This window comes from Perca fluviatilis, chromosome 16 (genome assembly GCF_010015445.1).
Source record: "Perca fluviatilis chromosome 16, GENO_Pfluv_1.0, whole genome shotgun sequence".
Classification (NCBI taxonomy): Eukaryota; Metazoa; Chordata; class Actinopteri; order Perciformes; family Percidae; genus Perca; species Perca fluviatilis.
In genome coordinates, this window is record NC_053127.1 from 27,504,607 (window position 1) to 27,519,330 (window position 14,724).

At 39.3% G+C, this 14,724-nt stretch overlaps 2 protein-coding genes across 4 annotated transcripts; one reads left to right on the top strand and one right to left on the bottom strand.

Annotated features, from left to right (window-relative positions):
• The first annotated feature begins 550 nt into the window (after nucleotides 1–550).
• On the top strand, nucleotides 551–11,283 carry p2rx5 (purinergic receptor P2X, ligand-gated ion channel, 5). 2 transcript variants are annotated; one of them, XM_039777411.1, is made up of 12 exons: nucleotides 551–771; nucleotides 2,269–2,419; nucleotides 2,739–2,810; nucleotides 2,943–3,018; nucleotides 3,341–3,461; nucleotides 3,645–3,725; nucleotides 5,670–5,811; nucleotides 9,011–9,144; nucleotides 9,255–9,348; nucleotides 9,440–9,505; nucleotides 9,681–9,769; nucleotides 9,884–11,283. In XM_039777411.1, the coding sequence occupies exons 1-12, from the start codon at nucleotides 566–568 to the stop codon at nucleotides 10,134–10,136; spliced, it is 1,485 nt and encodes a 494-aa protein (XP_039633345.1). In that variant the 5' UTR covers nucleotides 551–565; the 3' UTR covers nucleotides 10,137–11,283. The 2 variants fall into 2 exon arrangements, with proteins under 2 accessions (XP_039633345.1, XP_039633346.1); XM_039777412.1 differs by having other exon boundaries at nucleotides 585–771; nucleotides 3,377–3,461.
• emc6 (ER membrane protein complex subunit 6) lies at nucleotides 11,284–14,395 on the bottom strand. Of its 2 annotated transcripts, none has more exons than XM_039777413.1 (2): nucleotides 14,187–14,395; nucleotides 11,284–12,079 (listed from the first exon to the last, which is right to left on the bottom strand). In XM_039777413.1, exon 2 carries the CDS (start codon nucleotides 12,043–12,045, stop codon nucleotides 11,713–11,715), a length of 333 nt encoding a protein of 110 aa, XP_039633347.1. In that variant the 5' UTR covers nucleotides 12,046–12,079; nucleotides 14,187–14,395; the 3' UTR covers nucleotides 11,284–11,712. The 2 variants fall into 2 exon arrangements, with proteins under 2 accessions (XP_039633347.1, XP_039633348.1); XM_039777414.1 differs by lacking the exon at nucleotides 14,187–14,395 and adding an exon at nucleotides 13,750–13,772.
• Between the last annotated feature and the right edge of the window lie 329 nt (nucleotides 14,396–14,724).

Here is a 14,724-nt window from a genome sequence, read left to right on the forward strand (position 1 = left end):
TAAGTCTAGTGTGGATGGGTTATTATTCGGTTTGATATAGATAGACAGAAACGAAGAAGATAGAAAAAAAAAATTAGTAAATGTGTGTGTGTATGCACGTATGTATGCATCTGTGTTTATGGGAGTGTAGTATAGGTAGATATACGGTATGTAAACATGTCTAAATAAGTGAAGCATCAAACTGTTTTGTATTTAACTAAAGGATAAAAATAGAAAAAGGGGGTAGGACCAGAAAAGTTTTTTATGAACTTCTTCCTACTCCTTTTTGAACATGGGAATTTCTTATTTGAATCACTTACAATAATTTTTGAAGATTGTGCTGAGATGTACATGTCCTTATTTAGTTATTTAAATTTTAATTATATATATATATATATATATATATATATATATATATATATATATATATATATATATATATTTACATGTTCAAAATAAACTACTACTACTACAATAATAATAATAATAATAATAATAACATATCCACCGGTGGTCTCACAGTGGTCTTTTTGAGGAAACGGTGTCGGTGTATCTCAGCCCCTCTCTCAGTGGGTTTGCCCGTTTTATGACAAGTAGCAGTTGTATATATCAGCTGGGAGCCTGGAGCTGCGGTCTCACTCGGGTCTACCGTGCTGGAGGAATGGCAGGCTGGGGAGGCTTCTTCGTGTCTCTCCTCAACTACAAGACAGAGAAATACGTGATCGCCGAAAACAGGAAAATCGGGATATTATTTAGACTCTATCAACTGGCCGTGCTGGGATACATAATCGGGTGAGGTGCAATGCATGGCCTCTCTCTTCTCTCCTTTAGGCATGTAATAAAGTCACCTTTTAGAAAGTGATTCACACAGTTAAAAATAGCTGAGCTGGCTGAAAAGGGTTGACTTTGTGACTGTTAAAGTGGCAGCGCCGCAGAGTTTTTAACTTTAAAAACAAATGTGTCTCAGGAAGAGTTATTGGTTGGTTAGCCTAATTAATGTGTCAAATTGGTGTAGAGAGAGCCGGGAAGTTATCTCACTGAGCGATGTCACGCAGATGTAGCCTACGTAAGGGGATAAATGATGAAAAGGGAGCAGGTGACTGGGACAGCCGGTGCGAGGCTTGATAGTTTCTGGTTTGACCTTTGAAACTGAATTGTTTGTGAAAGTTATTTCAAACAAGCAAGATGGTAAATGTAGTGTCTGCAGTGTGGTGATAAAGTCCTCTATAAAGCTCTATGGCATGTAGCCTAGGCCAGTGGTTCCCACTTCCCACCCCTGAGGTACAAACTTAAGATATGAAACTTGAAGGGTTAAAGACAGTGTTGCCAACAGGGACGTAGAGCGCCCTCTGGTGGACAAACTATGCAAAGCCAACGCTCATAACATGGTTGAAAGGTGTTTCATCCGTTTAAATTTAATTTTTTGAAATATTCATTTATCGGCCATTATAAATGCCGATGCCAATAGTTTGGAAAATGCCTAATATCGGCCCACCGATAAATCGGTCGGACTCTAGTTACTACTACTTAGAATGAAGCTGAATATTTGACAGTTTAGCCACTAACTTTGCTTTTACTGTGAACAACAATTACAACCATTTATCCAGTACTTATAACTAATCATTTGAACTGTTTAGCCATTACTTTTAGCCACCTGTTAAAACATAATTCTGTGCTCGCTTGCTAACTAGTTTTCTCTTACATAACTGCAACATGTAGAGTTCAGGTGTTACACTTGACTTAATGTCAATATGTGGATATATTGTTTTTGATCACATCATAATTTCAAATTTTTCAAATTGCAGTAGTTGGATACAATCTTTCCATGTACCCCCTGGCAACTGCATTAGTACCCCCTGGGGTACACGTACCCCTGGTTGGGAATCACTGGCCTAGGCTACTGTACCTTATGTTCATATACACTACTTTTATTGCCATGTTATGTTTCTGACACTTTTGCTCTTTTACTACTTTATGCTACTGTCACCTTTAGATGTGTGTATATGCAAAATAGTTCAATAACGTTCCAGTAGAGAGATGCATGAAATGTCAAGGATACATTTACACATTAACATTACCGCTTTCATCTGCCATGCTGGTGAACTCACTTAATGACAGTTGTCAATAATGTGTGTGCTGTTAACTCCGGACCACATGGTCACAAACAGGCTCCTCAACAAGAAGGGATAGCATATGCTATACTGATGCATCATCGCACCCATGTTGATCATCAAAAATGTCCAGATAACTAAACCAAAATAAATTATGAGGTTTCAATGAATGTCTCAGGTGGGTGTTTGTGGTGAGGAAAGGTTACCAGGAGAGAGAAGAGGCCATCCAGTCCTCAGTCATCACCAAGCTGAAAGGTGTGACACTGACCAACAGCTCAGAGACAGGGCTTCACCTGTGGGGTGCTGAGGATTATGTCATACCCCCAAATGTGAGTCTATCTATCTATCTATCTATCTATCTATCTATCTATCTATCTATCTATCTATCTATCTATCTATCTATCTATCTATCTATCTATCTATAAAAAAGGGAATCTTCTTGCAGAATACCAATATCTATGTCAGAGCATTCCCCAATTACTCTCCTGTCATGGGAGATTATGAGGCTAATGAGTATCTGCTTTAGTGGATATCATTAGCCTCAGCATCTGTCTCAACAGATTTAACAATATTGAACTTCTCAGGGGTGTAATTTGTTTAACCTTTTGCTTCTCAGTCTCACTGTCTGGACCTAATTTCATTTTGTAGGGTGAGCAGGTGTTCTTCGTAGTAACAAATTACATTGAGACCCCCAATCAGAGGCTGGGGTTCTGCGCTGAGGTGAGTATACACAAGACGGCAAATGTCATTATTGGCTTTTAATTGTGTTTTGTTTTTTTCCTCCATCCTAATATGTAAAAATGACTGTGCCAGATTACCATGTCCACACGATTGCATTTTCATATCTCACAGAGTTTCAAGGTGCCAAATGGACGATGTCAAAGTCATGATGACTGCGTGGAGGGGGAGACTGTCATAGCTGGTCATGGTGAAGATCATTCATTGCACTCAACTCAAAATCTGAATAGTTTTTAAATGTTAGCCTCAATTACAGGTTTACATAATATTCATCTGTGGCTTGAACTCTTTCATATTGGTCAGTGACTATCTTAAAACAATACTTTTCACATAGACCATATGAATCGCTAATGTCATGGTTTGGCTACTACTCCAAAGTCAATGCTATCAAAAAGTTATAAAATAAAAAAAAATGTTTAGAACAATATTTTCACTCAGATGAATATAATACGTTACACAAAATACCAAAAGTATTCCAATGTGTCTTATTTTAGCATAAACTCTCTTTTAAGCTCCACCCAGCCAAGAATCTTTGCTCTCTTCGTCAGGAATAAAGACCGGCTTGTGTTTAAACAGCACTGGGACCTGTGAGATTCGTGGCTGGTGTCCTGTTGAACACAGCAAGAGACCCATGTGAGACCCCTCCTCTCTTGCAGAACTTTGGAAATGTGCCATTTTGTGCTACTACACTGACACTCACCCTGATCCTTCACAGGGACCGAGATATTTCACAAGTTCTATTTATTACTAATGCAGCCTGTCAGCTCCACTTGGTTTGGTTTTATTCACACAGCTGCCTGTCTCTTTCACTTCCAGAGAGCCCTTACTGAGCGAGGCAGAAAACTTCACCATCTACATCAAGAATTTCATCCGGTTTCCAAAGTTTGAATTCTCTAAGTAAGTGTTGCTGATTGCTGGTGTGCCTATAGTGTTCAAGGCATTGTGACATACGTAGATCACTGAGTGAGCTGAAGGGGGATATACATATCCTAATGGCTGCTTTGAATAGCTTTACGGTGCAGAGAGCCTTCTATTTATACCAGCCTGTGCACTCAGCGAGACAGTGAAACAGTCATCTGAGACGTCCTTGACAGCGGGCCTTCCCCCCTGGACAGGTGTCCGATCAGACGGGGCTAGCCCATGGAGCTGTACTGCTGCCCTCTAGATTTCTAGGTTTCTTTATTTAAAAGGGACAATGCACATTAATCAACATGAGCACAAAGTCCAAAATGTAAATGTGCCAGATTTAGCCATGCAGGCTAATTTTCATCTGTAGTCCCCAACAGGTTGATGGCTTAAAAGAAAAAATTTTGATAAACTACAGAAAAACAATACATATACACATAAAACAAGAACACATACACATAGACATGTAAAATGACACAACCACTATTCCAGATCATGACAGCTAATAAGTTGATGGCATGAGAAAAAAATAACAAGAAGCCTATAAACACAGGTAAAAGTGCATAGACGCACATTATAACACATTAGCACCAAGCACCTACTGTAAGCACATACCGAAACACTACTAGTAGCGACAAACACATTATTCTGGATTATGGCATCATATTTGATTTGTCAATAACCAAGGTTTTATGGATTTGGAGAAGGATTTGTAATCTGTTCAAGTCCTGCAGGAAAGCTCAGAGTTGCCACAAGCTGCAGCTAATTCATCAGTCAGGATCTTATTCTAATTACAAAGCCATCTCTCATATGTTTCCTCACTAATCTTCATATGCTTATACTTAACGGTGATTGCCTGGTAATGCAAATCCCTCTTAATGGGTGTTACTCAAAATGGCTGGCAACACTACACGACTTACAGTGTGACCCCTCCAGTTACACTCTAAGCCAGCGGGCGTAATGGTGTAGGTTGATTGACATACACATACTGTGTATATATATGCTGCTGTTGGGTATGTACGTGTAGAGGGAAACTTTCAAGCAAAGGTGAAGCCCTTCACTCAAAATCCAAAGAATCAAATTTAGTCATGTTTAGATATCAGCTGTGTATTTTGACACATTCTGCATATCTAAGCTGACAGTTCCATAAGAAATAATATTGAGCTCCAAGTAAGAGATTGTAAAAGACGGTGCTAGAGCTAAGCCCCTTTCCTTTCACACATGCAAACCTGAAAAAAAGATTAAGCAGTAATGGTGTCAAAGATAAGCATCGAAAGGTCAAATATGATAATATGAGAAGTTGAGAGAATTCTGTGACTCTGAATTGGCAGGACCAGTTGTCTCTTAGTCTGTTCCAGTCTCTCCAGCACTACTTCTGCCACACGTGACAACCTGATCACTCCAACTTCTAACTCCTGTGGAAGGTTTACATGTTTTTTTCCTGAAAGGTTAAGAAAGAGCCTTAATAAGGCATTAGCTCCCCTGGAAATTTGTGAAATTTTGTGTGTTCTCTAGTGGCATGCATGCTACTCTTGCCATCACCATCAAAGAATGATGGTGCAATATCAAAAACTTCACTCACATGAACTCAAAGATCAGAAAAAACTAACTTCCTTACTCCCACTTTGTCTGGGTGCCGACTCACTCTGCAGAGTATACTGTTTCCTGCTTTAATTGGCTGTATTGTATCATACTGTGGTGAGGATGATAGTTTTGATTAGAGGTTTGATGTGGTCATTAACTGATTATATATCAGATGTGCGGACATAAAAGCAAGGCACGTGCAAAAAAAAAGTAAGCTCACCAAAAGCCATGGTATATTTCACACACTGGATAAACTAAACAATACCAATGTGAAATAAGACTGTTTTCCATAATTCCTGAAAATCTTACATATGATACATGTGCTAAATGTCTGCTGTATTTGCCTGTTAGGTCCAATGTTCTTGAAACATCAGATAACAGCTACCTGAAAAGATGCTCCTACGACAGAGAGAACCACCTGTACTGCCCCATCTTCCGCCTCGGAGATCTGGTCAGCTGGACTGGGTATGACTTCCAGGACATGGCTGTTAAGGTAAAAAGTTGAATAATGTGATAATAGACCTTTTTCACGGCAGACATGTTGACATGTCATAGTAGGAAAAGCACAGGTGTATTTAAAACCATTACTGATGGCTGCATTCCACTTAGGAGAGGTCCTGGTATTGTGCATGCTGACTCACTGAAATAGCTCACTGGGACACTTGATGGAATTGAGCCACCGTTAAGGTTATCAATTTCAGCTGTGATTTTCCAATATGACAAGTCAAAATGTCTGCTGTGAAAGGCCCATTAAGACTGTATGTGGGAGTAGGGCTGAACGATTAATTGCATTTGCAATAATATCGCGATATGTTAAAATGCGATTTCCTAGCAAATCAGTCTGCACTTCACAGAGAAAACATCAACTTAGCACGCTAACGCTACGCCGTACCTTGAGCAGATTTTCAAAACAATTCAAACAACTCTGAGTTGTAGTTTAAAACTTTTACAACCATTTTAACAAAATTAAGGGTTTTATTCGGGCCCGAGTCCATACATGCAGTGTACAGGCACGCAGAACTGAAGGCTCGGTTAGCAACGATTAGCCCTGATTAGCGGTTAGCTCCAGTTAGCTAGCTCCGTTATAAAGATATTGAGTGGAGGAGACTGCCGTGGAGAGGGGTAACAACCAGACTCTGATAAATGACGTTCGGGGAGCTTTCACAGCAGCGTGGCCGCGTTGTTTCAACGGTTTTATTAGTACAGTTAATCCCATGGCAAGACCAAGGGGGTAAGCTTCGCTTCAGAACTCGAACCTCCTATGGCGCCATTTTGATGCTACAAAGCGATCACCTCCCGTTAGCATTCCACTGACTGTCTTTCATTGTGACGTCACTTTGACAGCAAATAACTTAATATCTGAAGCGTTTAAAGACTCTATTTCTCCATTGTTTATTTCTAAAGAAACACGACAATGTATAAAAGGCTCCATTACCTTGTACCTCACGTTATGGCTCCGTAGCAGACGTTTTTGTAAAAATAGACTAACGATTGTGTCATCACCAAGCGACTTACTGGCAGGCAGTTTCGACTTAAGTTAGCTGTTTAGGTTTAATTACTAAGGTTAACTAGCATGTTAGTTAGCAATAATTAGCCTGTGCCCATGTTATCTCCTTACATAGGCTATACCTACAATCTTTGTCTCTGCAAGATTGGGAATGATTGAGATTTCTCTTGGCACAGCTACCAGAAGACTTCCAACTTTCAGACAGGTTGCTCTCTCAGTTGGAGGCTGCGCAGTAATGCTCAGCGCTCACTGGAAAAGTGCTTCTAATATCCTTCACTGGTCTCCGTCCAGAGCAACGGGATCTGTTGGTCCATTCTTATATATTGTCTATTGGCAAGACCACCAGCAGCATGCTACACCAAATGTAACGATAGCCTCTTTGAGCAAGTGCAACGTTGACGCTGTCATGCACGCAGCACGCAACTTTATGAGGGGAGGGAAGGGCTGGAGGCAGCTCCTCTGTGTTCCGTGCACTGTAAATAAAAATACACCGTTGTATATATATGCAAAATTATTACTTATTTAACTGTCTAGTGTTTAAAAAGTGCAATCCACATGTTTACATATGTTTATTACATTAAATAATTAAATAATGTAAATACTACTATGTGTGGTAAAGCCACATATTTGTTTTTATATTTCTGCAATCTCCACTTTAGTTTGTGTGATTTGTTTCTGACTTTCATATGAATGTTTACACCAAGCTTGGTCAGTGCTCAATATACTACTGTGATTGAAGTAGTTAAATAAAAGATGTCATTCATATAAATTCATGCATCACCTAATTTCATCATCACATACTGGCCTGGCCTCCAGGAAAGAAAAGTTTGTTCAATCTATCTAATATTGTGTTGTTCATACTATACAATGATTTATCGCTTGTCTTTGTTGAATAATACAGAAGACAAAGAGCGTAAAAAATAATCGCATATTAAATTGCAATCGCAATATTGGTGAAAAAAATTGCAATTAGATTATTTTCCAGAATCGTTCAGCCCTATGTGGGAGTGATTTCAATTAACTGGTTTCCTTCCAGTAATTTGATAATAAACCATAATAGACCATCACATTTTAAATCACAGTTTTTCGCAGACCTCCGCCTATTACACAATGCAGTGTGAATTTTCCCAGTGGGGAATTTTTTTGATTATTCTGACACCACATGAATACAGCACTAGCACACTCACATTTTGTATATGACTTATTGACACATTGCTTGCTGCACATGTAAGAGAAGGCATACTGAGTGTCAGGATCCCACAGTTTTATCATGCTTCCTGGTGATGCCGCACGTCTTATTGCCTGTATTCACTTTGTCTTCTTAAAGGCTTCGGTTTTCAGTTTGGCATCCCACCACACAGCAACTTTTAGGCATTTTTCTGTTGCTTTATAGCACAGTGGTTCCCAAAAAATGTTCACATCAAGGACCCGTAAACTGACACAAATTAGACCACGGACCCCCATTTGAAAAGATTTCATCCCAGGGTCCCCCATCTGATAGGATTTCTGCTTTTAGATGTTGTATTACAGAAAGTGTATGAAACCCATGACCAAAATAATCATATAATCTGTAATTGTGTTACTTATGGATGGAATTATAGAGAAAACAAATTATTCCCATTTTTGCTGTGGACCTCCTGGAACAACCCTAAAAGACCCCTGGGGGTCCTCGGACCCTATTTTGGGAACCATTGTGCTAGCAGACGAAATTGACAAGGAGGCACCTTTACGCAATACAAAGTTAACGGAGAGTGATTCATTGTTTTCTTCTCCGCTGTGGGCGGGACTTTAATATGCTCTGTCTCTACTGCTCATGCTGACTCACTGTCACACTGTCCTTACTGGGACACTTAAATAGAGCAGAGCCATTATTAATATGTACCCTGTGCTTTTTCTATTATGCTATTATGACAAGTCAAATTGCCTGCTGTGAAAGGCATTTTGTTTGTGAAAAGGCATATTGTTATTGGTTCATTTGGTGACATCACATAATTCCCATTTTAGCTCCACCCACCTTCAATCTGATTAAAAGTCTGATCAGCCAGAAAGAAGGGTAACAAGACATGTGAACTAGAGTTTAGAATTTAAAGGAAACAAACATGAAGTCTGTCAACACATAGCCAAGAGCTGCAGTAATGTGTGAGGCTGCACTCATATTCACAAAGTGACTGTTTTTGTCCATCAGGGTGGGTCTGTTGGTATTGTTATTGAGTGGAACTGTGACTTGGACAAGGACTCTACACAGTGTAATCCACAGTACAGCTTTACTCGTTTGGACTTAAACTTGAACAGCTCGCTAACATCAGGATACAACTTCAGGTATGTCCCTTCAGGCATTCAACAAGAAATAAATCAGCCCACCTCCTCCACTCTGTTTTCTAACCCGTTTTATTTTCATTATTTATCAACTGATTTTTGCGCCCCTACAGATATGCCAGGTATTACAAGGATCAAAATGGCGAGACCTTTCGCACTTTGTATAAGGTGTATGGGATTCGCTTTGATATAATGGTCAATGGCCAGGTACAGCAGTTTATGATTTTTCTAAGGAAAGTAGCCTACGTACATGATACCGGTAATAGACTTGCCGTAAGTGCCTGTTATTGTTTTGCAGGCTGGGAAATTCAATATTGTACCCACAATAATTGCCATTGGTTCGGGTGTTGCCCTGCTTGGTGCAGTGAGTAATTTACTAAGATATTATGTTGATGTGACTGTGGATAATTAGTGACATCTTAAGTTTGAAAAAATGGCATATTACAATGCTGCTAGAGGGCAATGGATGTTCACAAGTAACAAAAATAATGATGATTATCTGCAGCTTGGGAAAATCCAGTTGTTTTTTTTTCTTACAGGGAGCCTTTGCATGCGATATGATACTGCTGTACATGATGAACACAAGCTCCTTCTACCGAGAGAGGAAGTTCGAAATCATCAACTTCAAGTATGACTAACTGTATTTACACACACGTTGATGATGGGCCTTTTTAAATCAGCATTTTTCCCAACCTTGATCATCACATTCATTGGCACATTTCTCTCATAATGTATGTAACAGAAAAGACCCGACCAAAGCCAAGGACGGGAAGACAGGACACCGGGAAAGGAGATCCAGGAAACCAGCTGCAGAGAAAGAGGCCGCCAACTCCAATAAAAAGCCAGAGGAAACTGAACCAACTGCAGAGAGCCAGCTGCCTGTGGACAAACAGGGTCCCACCATTCCACGCAACACAGGACAGCGATACTCTGCCCTTCTCTCTCCCCAAGGTGCAGAGCCAAGGCCTCATATCACCTTCGCTTCACAAAATTAAGTTTGCAGCAAGAGCAAGACAAATCACCTGCAGTGGTCTGCCAGAGGTGGAACCAAAAGTCGGACCGATGTCCATTTCTCACCTACTGGTGAGACTGGACAGCTGGCATGCCACTAGCTTGAGTGATGCTTGACCTGACTAAAGATATGTTGGTCCAGAGAAAAGGGAATGTGCAGGTGGGCCAGGAAAGCTGATGTAGAAATACACAGAAAGGTGGTTTTCAGTGGCTGGGTCAGGGTCCAAAGCTGGGATGTGGAAGACTACAACAGGTCCATAAATAATTATATGCAAAAGTGCTGTGGTAATGCTGATGCAATTAGCAGAGATGTCAAATGATTCATCTAAGACTTAAAGTGAATTGACAAATATTTGCAGATTACTGCTTTACAAATGCAAGTAATTTATTGTGTCTTTGTTTCATGTCACAGAATCAATACTTAATAGCTTTCTTGGCTGTTGATCAGACTAATTAAGCATCATTTCCAGTTTGAGTAATATATGATGGGCCTTAAGGTATAACAATTCCAGCAAAAATACTAGACATAGATTCATGAACGAAAACATCTATCTATATATCTATGAACCTCAAATATAGGATTGGATTAAGTAAAATAGACTGTGGATTTACAGTATAAACTGTAAAATGATTTTGGCTAAATCAGTTTGCAAAATACCTTCTAAATGATTTTGTATGCATGGATTTAAAGAGAAAATGTAAAAAAAAAAAAAAAAAAACACTTTGAAAAAGAAATGTAAATAAAATGAAATGGTTGGTATTTCAGTCATGTACCTGTTGTGACAGGAATTCAGGTGTGCTGTTAAACACTGCTGATGTGTTTCCTCCTGTATGTTGACGCTGACATCGGCCGTGGAATGGCTACAACACAGCCTAATTCACGATATAATTCACTCGTGAAGCTGGGGGACGCAGTCGTGATGTGCTACGAGACTGCTGCGGGTGGACAAGTTCACTGCTGACGTACTGGCTGATTGTTAATGAATGGTGCAAGATATTGAAGTGCATGGTCTCCTTTTTTTGTTCTTGCATATTTATCAAATGGTCCGTTTTGTTGGAAACAAATGTATTTGTCATTTTTATTTCATGTCAACAAATGAAACTTCCTAAAAGACAAACTGATAACACATACAAGTTGTAAAGAGGTATTTATTTATTTTGATCAGTAATCAGACTTGTTATAATTTAACCATAGTACTGTACATGAAATGTAATGAAAAGTGCTTCCACCTTGTAATCTGTTTCGATCTGTTACACTACAACCTACTCTACGACCTACATTAACATAACTGTGGTCATACTGGTATGAATGATACTGAGCACTGAGTGGGACTTACAGATTAAATAAATTCATAGTCACTGCCCTGGTGTGTAGCAGGAAAGAAAAGAGAATATTTGATTCTGCATACTATAATTATTTAAGAATCCTCCATTTAATCAACAGTTCATAATGGAAGAAGTATTTTACTAATGGCCTATCTACAAACAGCAGGACAGACAAATAATTGGTTTATGTAACATTAGACAGGATTAATTCAGGGTTATTTATGCTAGGTCATGTTAGTACACATGCACCATTCCGTAGAGGAAAGTCCAGAACAGGACGTAAGTGAAAAGACCTCCGACGAGGCCCCCGGTGAAAAGCAGCCGCCGCGACTTAAAGCATTTGTTCCATCGCCGTCCGGCCTTGAGAATGAGCAGCAGAGAGAGGAGAAAAGAGGCGAGGAAATAAAAAATGAAGCCGTACAGTCCAGTCAGCCCGAGGATGCCAGCTGTTGCTCCGGACAGAGCGGAAACAGAGGTGCGGCAGTAGTCCAGGACGCCGGCGTTTCCCCTCACAGCTACTTCGCTGATGAACTGTGGTCCCTCACGCTTGGCTACAACTCCTGTCATCTTGGCTCTGGTCAGCTATCACAGGAAGGTGCTCCTGATTCAGGAGAGATGCAGAAACACAAATGCATACATTTACTCAAATGACCCTAAACCCAGTACAAGAGTACAGTTTTCAAACACTTTGTTTTACTCAACTACATTTATTTCACATATACAGTTATTTTGTTTACAGTTGTAAAGAACATGTATGTCATGGCAGTTTGAGTTTCCAATAAGTAATACAACTCTATTTTTCTGTGATGGAATCATTGCAGCACATACTTCTTTGTCACAAAAATGTGGGCCTTTTTTGACTTTATTATGAGTCTCCTGAAAATGTGACCAAATCTACTGGGTCAAAAATATACATACAGCAATGTTAATATCTGGTTGAATGTCCCTTGGCCATTTTCACATCGATCAGGCACCTGTCAGGCACCATCCACAAGCTTCTGGTTGAATCTTTGACCACTCCTCTTGACAGATTTGGTGCAGTTCAGCTAAATTTGTTTCTTCTGCAACGTCCACATGTTCAAGTCAGGACTTTGGGAAGGCCATTCTAAAATAGGGCTGGGCAATATATAAATATTACATCGATATATATGAGGCTAGATATCGTCTTAAATTTTGGATATCGTAATATCGTGATATGACACGAGTGTTGTCTTTTCCTGGTTTTAAAGGCTGCGTTACAGTAGAGTGATGTAATTTTCTGAACACACCAGACTGTTCTAGCTGTTCTATTATTTGCCTTTACCCACATAGTTATTATATCAACATAACTGGTGATTATCAAAAATTTCATTGTGTGCATATTTTGTGAAAGCACCAGCTGTCAAGCTTACAATATCGATAGAGGCATTTGGTCAAAAATATTGGGATATTTGATTTTCTCCATATCGCCCAGCTCTATTCTAAAACCTTAATTCTAGCCTGATTTAGCCATTCCTTTACAACCTTTGATGTTTGTTTGGAGTCATTGTCCTGTTGAAACACCCAACTGCGTCCAAGGCCCAACCGTCTGGCTGACGGTTTTAGGTTTTCCTGAAGAATTTGAAGGTAATCGTCCTCCTTCATTAGTCCATTCACTTTCTGTAAAGCACCAGTTCCACTGGCAGCAAAACAGCCCCAGAGCACAATACTACTAATACTGACAAAGAAGTATGTGCTCCAATGATTCCATCACAGAAAAATAGCAGTTGTATTAATTGGAAACTCAAACTGCCATCACATACATGTTCTTTACAACTGTATGTAAACTTTTGGCCACAACTGTAGAGACTAGTTACTTTGCAGATCAAGATTTGAGATAATCAAAAATAATGTTACAATCCAGTCCACCTCTACCAGCGAAATGTTGCAGAAATAAACTACTGCTTACACCCTGAAAAACTATCTCAAACCAATCTAAACATTTGCATTAACACACATTACTGTATCAGTAACAATATTAATATGACATATAACACTGACAGGGCCATTGCTACCTAATGCTTACTTTTGCTTTTAATATTGATAACAGTATTATTCTTAAATAAATAAAAAATACATGTTGAATGCTGGACCTTTACTTTGGAGTATTTTTACACTGTCGTATTACTTTGAATTGTTTAATGAATCGTAATGCCTATTACACTACTGGAACGCAAGGCCATTAGGCTACTACATTAGAAAAGCTCATTTGTACGGGCCTAACAGTTATCACTGGGTGTAAGGTTAACGTACCTTAATGCATTCAGTTCAGAGGTATTCATATGAACCACAATTAGAATAAAAAGACAAAATATCAAACATCTCAATGCACTAAAGCCTCTAAAATGTGACAAAGAGAGAAGCTGTCGGTCAGCCTTGGCCGATGTAGCTAAGCTTAAATAACGTTAGCTAACGTTAGTTACTGTCCACAATAAATCCCAGTAGCTAGCTAGCTAATATCTCCCAACATAAAGCCTTGTTCCGGTGACAAAAACACGCACATAAAACATAAAAAAGAGAAAAACGGACGAGACTCTAATCAGTAGAGCCTATTTTTTTTTAACTAAATGAAAGAACTGTTAACCCTTGGTAGCCTATGGCGCTCATAGATATATAGCTATGTATGGCGCTAACATGCTAGCATTGCTAGCTAGTTCTCCTCCAGATGGTAACTGACGACAGATTCTCACCGGAAATATACGCAGGGACTCGTCAGCTCCTCACAGCGGGATTATAAAAACATAATCTGCAAGAGTAACTTCACAAACTTGGATATTAGGTTGTTTTTAAGGAATGTCAACTGATATGGCACCGAAACAGCACATTCATTCTCGTTTGGATAACACTCCTAGGGAAGAGACGGCCATGTTCCTTCACAGTGCATTGTGGGAACAGGGTAATGATCAGGTGACAATGTGATGCGTTCTCAGTCAATTAAGAAGTAGGAAATTACACTATTATGATAGGGGAATAATACTTTCAAGCTTAATCACTGTTATCACACCCAACAGAGCAAAGCTAAAAATCTAAGCAGCTGGAAACAAATTTAAATTGCTTTTACTATTAAAATATTTTTTTTAAATTTCTGTCCAAATTTAACCGACATGCTGTAGCTTTAGCTGTAGCACAAGTAATACAATTTTACTAAGGGCCACAAACGTTTTGTTTTCTCAATTTTTTCTCCCAAAATCTATAGGCCTATCTCATAGACTATTAAAACGAATAAAC